Below are 9,097 nucleotides of genomic sequence, written 5' to 3'. Positions count from 1 at the left end.
TTAACATTGTATGTAGATAAAACAAAAGTAGGCAGAGGGTGAGAAATGCTGAAAGGTACTGAAGGCAATAAATAATTCAAAATAGAATAGAGATTGCAAATGAAATACAATGCAGATATATGTTGTGAAGTTCAAAAGCCTGATATCACATAATTAAGATCTTGCACTTTAACTAGGTCACTTCTAAAAAACAAAACACACGTTAAAGTGATAGTTCTCCCAAAAATGAAAATTCCCTCATCATTTACTCACCCTCATGCCACCCCAGATGTGTATGACTTTCTTTCTTCTGCTGAACACAAATTAAGATTTTTAGAAAAATATTTCCGCTCTGTTGGTCCACACAATGCAAGTGAATGGGTACCAAAAATGTGAAGCTCCATAAAGCACATAAAGGCAGAATAAATGTAATCCATACAACTCCAGAGGTTAATTTTACATCTTCAGAAATGATATAATAGGTGTGGGTGAGAAAAAGATCAATATTTAAGACCTTTTTTTTAAAACTATAATTAACTATAAATTCTCCTCCTTGACCAGTAGGTGGCGATATACATGAAGAACATGAATCAACAAAATCAAAAGCAGATTATGTGAAACTTAAGATTGATAATAAAAAGGACTACTGTTCTTCTCCCACACCTATCACATTGCTTCTGAAGACATAAATTTAACCACTGGAGTCAAGCGTACTTGTATGCTGCCTTTATGTGCTTTTTGGAGCTTCTGGTCACTATTCACATGCAATGAATGGACCAACAGAGCTGAGATATTCTTCTAAAAATCTTCGTTTGTGTTCTGCAGAAGAAAAAAAGTCACAGATCTGGGATGGCATGAGGGTGAGTAAATGATGAGGGAATTTTCATTATTAGGTGAACTATCCCTTTAACTGCTTTGTAAAGATGGTTGGATTTTATGGGATCAAAATCCCGTCAAATTTATTGCGGTTACGGATCTAAAAATAATTAGCGTGAATCAACATAATAATCGTGAATCCCAAAATAATAAGTGCAGATAAAAAAATTATAAGAGCAAAAATAAATAAAAAGTGCAGATCAAAATTATTAGCGCAGATAAAAAACAAAACAAAAAAAAAACAAGCATGAATCAACAATATATAAACACATTAAAATATGCACAAAAAAAAAATTAAAGCAAAGTCATCAGAACTGCAAACAAAATCATGTTTTCTTGGTCATATTACTGTTTTTGTGCTCTCTGACAATTTTGCTCGTATTTAAAAAAAAATGTGTACGCATACGCTGTATTTTTTTTATTTTATTTTTTTCTACAAACACGGAAGTCTTAAATCATGCCTAAACTAAAGACTCTGATAACTAAATTCATCTGACACGATACATGTTGTTAACGGACTATGATGATGGCGTACTCGGACAACACATTGTTTCCTAGAGGTGGCAGAGTGACAGGCAGGAAATACTCAAGCAACGTATCTATCAACCACAAATAATTTAATATTGAGCAGCAGCCGTTGGAGTTGCTTTGGTGTGACGTCACCTCCCCTCTTCGAATGATTGGCTAGAGGAGCTGTCGATCAAAAACGAGTGGACCAATAGGGACGCAAAACGCCCCCTGATTTACATGAAACTATACTCACAAGTTTTGGAAAACCAAGCGCAGAACTTGGAAACAAAAGCAAAGAAAAATACAGTGTACACGTACAAAAAATACTAATATGAGCAAAATTGTCAGAGCACAACAAACAGTAAAATAACCAAGGAAAACTTGATTTTGTTTGCAATTCTGATGACTTACAATAAAGCTGATTCTGATTTTGCTTTAATTATTATTTTTTTTTTGTGCAGCATATTTGAAATGTTTATATATTTTTGATTCATGCTTGTTTTTTGATCAGCGCTTATTATTTTTGAGCTGTCCTTATTATACTGATCTGCGCTTTTTATTTATTTTAGCATTTTTTTTTTATCTGCGCTTATTATATTTTGATTCATGCATATTACTTTTGGATCCGTGACTGAAATACTTTTGACAGGATTTTGATCCCATAAGATTTCCTTGTTTTCATTGAATCACACATGATGCACTTTAGAACATACTCAAATCACGTTGAATAATTTCTGCACAAAATTGTGGACTTCATGCAAGCTCAATAGCATCGTCATTAAAGAAAAATACCAAATGTCTTAGACATTCTCATTTTCTTGCTGATTTTTCACTCAAATGTGTATGCTTATATACTGTGCCTTGACATTGATGCACATGTCAAAGTAAATACAGGATCAAGTAAAAATCTGAATTAAGTTTTTTTTTTATTTTGCATTCATCATTATGGATATGCTTATAAAATGTATGAAAATAACAGAGGGTAAAGCAAACAAAGAGGTCCAAATGACAACAAACAAGTAAACAAATACATCATTCGAAAACTAGAATAAATAGTGAAAAATTAATGCAGGGTTCTCGGGTTCTCGGAAGGGTTTAGCATTTTTGTTTGCATAAAGAAACACTCCTGATTCTAGAGTTTTCTGAAATTAGACACACACACACACACACACACACACACATCTGGTCTGTTCTTTTGGTCCAGTAGTCGTGATCTGAGAGCCGTAACATTTGTATAAAGATCCAATGTTTACATCAGTATATGTGCATTTGCAACCACTATGTTTCTGGTCACAGTATTGGGTCTGAATCATGACGTGAATGTATTCAAGAGTGTTTATTCCTCTATAAGTATGTGTGTGTGTGTATGAACAGTTGTATCATCACATTTAGTCTATATCCAGGTCGCTGTCTGAGTCACTGGGGTGAGTGACAGCTGCATTTCGAATAGAGGAGTGTGTGTTTGGCTGTGTGTATTTCTCTGGAAGCAGGCCGTACTCCTGCAGTAGCGCTTCGACATCTGTGGCGTAGAAATCATCACCAAGCTGATCGGACACACGCACCAGATTGCCTACCAGCTCCCCTCCGCGGTACAGCAGCAGGGCTGGCAGAGCTGAGCTGCGGAACAGAGCGCTGGTGCCCACCGCAGAGCCCCTGACACGACAGAATTTCACCTGCGGGTCAAAGAGAGAAAAAAACAGAAGCGTTTTCTTCAAAACTAAAATATTCTTATTGCCTAAATCACACATTTTAATTAATGGAAGACAAATGATTGCAGGATGATATAACAGATTAGTATGGTCAGTTATGATTAATCTCATATTTTGAGATTCATTTTGGCATTATATTCATGCTATATATCCAGAGGGTAACAGGCTGCCCCAGCTGAGCCTAGAAGGTTTTTTCTCCTCTAACTAACATCTTATGGAGTTTTATGTTCCCTGCCACAGTCGCCATTGGCTTGCTCACTGGGGTCTTGAAGATTAAAACATTAAGGCATGATTTTCAATGAACCTGTTCACTAGGGACTCTAAGACATGTAATACATTACACCAAAGGTAGACCGATATATCGGTTTTACCGATAAATTGTTGCCGATTGTTGCTTTTTGGAACATCGTTATATGCAAAAATCTATGGCGATAGATGCTGATAGTTTTTTCATCATTACGTCATTTCAAAATAAGAGTCCCCAGTGTGTTTCGGGCTTGTTTATAATTAAAAGTCCAGTATTATGCACCAAATCGTACATGTACCGGATTATTTTGGGGATTTTGAACAACTGCATCTGGGATTTTATTCATTTAGGACTCTTTGTCTGTGCCTGTCATAGTAAAGAAGAATAAGAAATGTTTTTGACATTCTGTAAATCAATTTTATAAACTATCAGCCGATTAATCAGTTATCTGCCTTTCACAAAACCTTAGTTATTGGTCTGGCAAGATCCATTGACCTCTACATTACAGTATCCATCCATCCATCCATCCATCCATCCATCTTCAACTGCTTATCCGAAGTCGGGTCGCGGGGGCAGCTGCTCTAGCAGGGGGCCCCAAACTTCCCTATCCCGAGCCACATTAACCAGCTCTGAATGGGGGACCCCGAGGCGTTCCCAGTCCAGAGCGGAGATGTAATCTCTCCACCTTATCCTGGGTATTCCCCGAGGCCTCCTCCCAGCTGGACGTGCCTGAAACACCTCCCTAGGGAGGCGGACAGGGGGCATCCTTACCAGATGCCCAAACCACCTCAACTGACTCCTTTCGACGCAAAGGAGCAGCGGCTCTACTCCGAGCTCCTCACGGATGACTGAGCTCCTCACCCTATCTCTAAGGGAGATGCCCGCCACCCTTCTGAGGAAGCCCATTTCAGCCGCTTGTACTCGCGACCTAGTTCTTTCAGTCATGACCCAGCCTTCATGACCATAGGTGAGGGTAGGAACAAAAATTGACCAGTATATCGAGAGCTTTGCCTTCCGGCTCAGCTCTCTTTTCGTGACAACGGTGCGATAGAGCGAGTGCAATACCGCCCCCGCTGCCCCGATTCTCCGGCCAACCTCCTGCTCCATTGTCCCCTCACTCGTGAACAAGACCCCGAGGTACGTGACCTCCTTCCCTACCCGGAGTACGCACTCCATCGGTTTCCTGCTGAGAACCATGGCCTCATACCATCATACATTACAGTATGATGTTTCTGTAAAGCTGTCTAGAAAATCTGTGTATTGTGAAAAGTGTTATCCAAATAAAAATGGCTTGATTTGATTGTAACAGGTTTCTAAATTGACTTTTAAAATACAGTGCATTCATCAGCTATTGTGCGTTCTCTTTTAGAAGACTTGGATTTCACATTACAGCTTATTAAAGTGTGTAATTTCTGCACGACTGGCATCATCAAACAGATTCCAGAAAACGTTTGTGTCATGTAAGAAAGTCATACAGGTTTGGAACGACATGAGCTTAAGTATATGATGGCATGAATTTGTATTTCTTAGTGAACTATTCTTTTAATTGCGTGAAACGTATCAACATTAACTTTATTTAACTTGTCATAATTTAACCCATTAAAGAAATGTCAACCTAAAATACAAATTCTGTCATCATGAACTGTTGTTCCAAACCCATATGATTTTCTTTCTTTCTTACTTGACACACAAAAGGCAGAATGTATGTGAACGACAGCCTCAGTCACCATTCACTTCCTTTTATTATCTATTTTTTTACATATAATGAAAGTGAACGGTGACTAAGGTCAGCATTCTTACTAACATCTCCTTTTACATCCCAATGAAGAAAGTACTTCCATGACGGTATGTAAACAGTGACAGAATTTTCAGTTTTGGGGTGAACTATCCCTTTAAAGGAATATTCCGGATTCAATACAAGTTCAGGTCAATTGAGAGCATTTGTGGCGTCATGTTCATTACCACAAAAAAAACAACTGCGACTTGTCCCTTGTAGAAACTGAATTTGCACTATGCTCTGTTTCTTTCCTATTATTTCTATGAACTGTAAATTGCTTTCTGTAAATGAACCAAACATGTTCAAATGCTTAGAGAAATCGAGCAAGTCGACTGAAGTTTTTTTGTGTGGTCATCTCTGCCAAGTTCAGAGATAAAAGGGAGGCAGAGAACAGTCTCTTATCAGAGAACACAGCCGAAGAGTGAAAAACATATTATTATGGGATGTAGGCCTACTGAGGAAGACTAGTGTGGATGAAGAATAGTGCATTTCAGGACAGGAACCTGTCCATGTAAGGTGAAGAAAGATAGGTAAGATAGAGGTTTTATGGTAATAACATTTTATGTTTAGCCAATCACTTAGCTGATTCTTTGTCTTCTGTAAAATTATTATGCATGATTGTATTGAATAAAAATCTGAATTTTGGGACTAACCCTCGTAGTTCTCTGAGGTGTACTTTGTAGTAGGAGAGGCTTCCCGGGCTCGTTAATAAGAATTAAGATTTTCTTTGCTTAATCTTTGCCACTTGAGTGGCCTGATTCATTTCACAGGTGAATTTCCACCACACCCTCTTTTTCATTAAATACAATAAAAAAATAAATCAGGCACTTATAATGGAAGTAAATGGGGGCCAATCTGTACATGTTAAAATACTCACTGTTTCAAAAGTATAGCCACAAGACGCAAACAATGTGCTTGTTAACATGATTTAAGTGTGATTATATCGCTTAATAACCTTTTTTGTGTATAGTTAACTTTGTTGCCATGACAACGTAACGCTAAAAACCCTAAAATTACAATATAAACAACTTTAAAGCTCAAATAATAAACAAAAAAATTCAACAAAATAATTTTATAAAATTATAAGCTCCAAAAACTGGCCCCATTCACTGCCATATTAAGTGCCTCACTGTAACCTTTTTAATTTTTTTAAAGAAAAGGAGGAACGAAGGTCCTGGGTAGCTCAGCGAGTAAAGACGCTGACTACCATCCCTGGAGTCTCGAGTTCGAATCCAGGGTGTGCCGAGTGACTCCAGCCAGGTTTCCTAAGCAACCAAATTGGCCCGGTTGCTAGGGTGGGTAGAGTCACATGGGGTAACCTCCTCGTGGTCGCTATAATGTGGTTCTCACTCTCGGTGGGGCACGTGGCGTGTTGTGCGTGGATGCCGCGGAGAATAGTCTCCATGGTAACGCACTCAACAAGCCACATAATAAGATGCACGAACTGACAGTCTCAGACGCGGAGGCAACTGAGATTCGTCCTCCTCCACCCGGATTGAGTCACTACGCCACCACGAGGACTTAGAGCGCATTGGGAATTGGGTGTTCCAAATTGGGGAGAAAAGGAGAGAAAAGAAAAAGGATGAGCAAGTCAAAATGAATTTTTGTGGTAATCAACATTATGCCACAGATGCTGTCGATTGAGCTTAACTACTATTGAACCTGGAATATTCCTTTAATGCTGGCAGCCCTATAATAAACACATTTCTTCATTAGTGTTACCATTGGATACTGTAGCGCCAGGCAGAGCAGGCTGCCCTCCATGGACTGGCAGGCGGGCACCTCTGGCTCGTAGATGTGGACCAGCACCAGAGTGTTCTTGCCCTCCTCGTCGACAGCACGCAGAAACTCCTCCCCTGAAGAGATGTCAATCACCTTCTCAAAGCGCCGCCCCCCACACAGATGTCGCCTCATCTCCTCCATGCGCTGCAGACGGTACTGCTGGAGGAAGGCCTCATCATCATCATCATCTTCATCTTCCTCATCCACACGAAGGGGCATCTGAAGTGAAAGACAAAAGGAAATGGGAAAGAGAAATACATATCTTTTAGGTTAAAAAAAAAGGTTGTTGCTGATATTTAGTGTTAGGGAAGGCAAAGTGGACGTCATTCTGCCAGTAGAAATGCACCAACCAGTAATGATATTCCTATACCATTTATCCCGTGGTAGTAATATATAAACCATTTATTTATCTACTGTATATTGTGAAATATACCATTCCTGTGATATAAAATGACTCCAATAATAATATCAGTTCTTTGTCATACCGCCCACCCCTACTGATGGTCAGTATATAGAGCGTTTCTCACTTTGCCTGCGATCTTGTCCTGCAGGTCTTTCTCTTTCTGTTTGTCGGCCTCTTCATCCAGGTGTGATTTACAGGTCATGCTGAGTTTCTTGATGAGTCGCTCCATCTCTTTCTGCTGCTCCACACGCTGCTCATTCTCCAACTGCTTGTATTTACGCCAGTCATTAATCACACCCTTGGGCCCTATGAGAGATACACACACATAAACACAGTCAGACCTGGCAACAGTCTCCCGGATATATAACTGAAATGCTTGGATTCAGCACTTGAGAAACAGACTTACCTATTTTTAAAGGTAACATGACGTATTTTTTTTACTATTGGCTGATTGGGTGAGTGTTTGGGAAACTTGTATGAAAACAATCATGGTTGGTGATGATAGTGGTACTGAAATTAAACACTTCACCTTTAAAGGTGCTGTGAGAGGCCACCATGTTGAGATCAAATGGCCAGCCAAATACTACTCACTTTATCTACTATCGTTCAATGATAAAACACTGAAAAAACATCTTTAAAGATGCCGTTTACTCTAACTGAAGTCTGCAGTGTCAGATGAGGGGCCTAAGAGGATGTTATGTTCCCACGGCAACCGTACCAGTGTTGACCGAACTGCCATCTCCGCTGTAGTTGATTTCCACGTCCAGCACTTCCTGATCGCGGATGGTTTTGGAAGTGTTCTCCTCTTCCTCATGGTCACTCTCCTCATCCTCACTGCTGCTGTAGTAATACTGCAGCTTCTCCCCAGTATCTTATCATCCAGCGTGGTCATGACTACTCACTAAACCAAAGGTGAGAGAAAGGGAGTTGTTGGGGTGTTAGTCGCTAATAGGAATTACACATCACACTGACAAGTGTCAAAAGCAGAGGTTTAGTTTTAGGCCTGATGGTAAAACAAAAAGAAATGGCACTTTAGGATCTGAACTGATAGAGAATGTCATATTGGTTTGAATAAGACCACTGTCTACCACTGGTCAACGAAACAGATCGCCCCACCCCAAAGTCATGCCATTGTCACCGAGCCATCGTGTTTACACTTTTCGGGGAATCAACCTACCAATAAGTATTTTAAACTGAGATAGGAGAAATTATTTTAACATCATCTATCTATCCGTCTGTCCTTCTGTCTGTCTATCTATATATCTATTGTGTGTATCTATCTATCTATCTATCTATCTGTCTATATAGATTTGTACAACTAGATTTGTATCCAAAGGGATATATGACATTATCACTAAATATAGGCATGTTCAAAATGACCTCATGATGAAAATGAGCAGGGCTGGTAGGAAATCCAGTTAGCCATCTTTGAGCTGATCACTAGAACTACAAGTGCTATTTAAAAAAAATAGTGTATTCAATAAATAAACTTACTGATTCAACATTACATAGGCTTATAGACCAAAACGTGGAGAAAAGAGCTGTCAAAGGATTAGCTAGTCTGTCAAACATGCTAGCTGTTTCTTTTGTCTTCCTTTTTTTCAGATGACGTTTGAGGAACATCAAACCAACAAAATAAAATAAAAAAAATCAATATTATTCACTTACAGGCCGTATGATTTTCAAACGATTGATCTATATTGTGATATTTGTGATTGTGTGTGTTCGCGGCTAGTGTACTAGCAAGTCGATTAACTTACCACACTACGGCATTTCTATTAAAGAAATCGAACAAATCATCACATATTATTAAT

At 39.1% G+C, this 9,097-nt stretch overlaps 1 protein-coding gene across 1 annotated transcript; it reads right to left on the bottom strand.

The window, feature by feature from the left end:
• Positions 1-2,278: 2,278 nt before the first annotated feature.
• On the bottom strand, positions 2,279-8,175 carry pdcl (phosducin-like). Its single transcript, XM_052105384.1, is given in 5 exon segments — positions 2,279-3,038; positions 6,821-7,099; positions 7,408-7,589; positions 8,002-8,151; positions 8,154-8,175. Coding segments are annotated over 5 exon segments (918 nt in total). The 3' UTR covers positions 2,279-2,753.
• Between the last annotated feature and the right edge of the window lie 922 nt (positions 8,176-9,097).

The sequence above is a fragment of the Xyrauchen texanus genome, chromosome 35 (assembly GCF_025860055.1).
Source record: "Xyrauchen texanus isolate HMW12.3.18 chromosome 35, RBS_HiC_50CHRs, whole genome shotgun sequence".
In the NCBI taxonomy this organism is placed as follows: domain Eukaryota; kingdom Metazoa; phylum Chordata; class Actinopteri; order Cypriniformes; family Catostomidae; genus Xyrauchen; species Xyrauchen texanus.
Note: the sequence above shows the minus strand (reverse complement) of the source record. Positions and strands in the feature narration are given on the sequence as shown.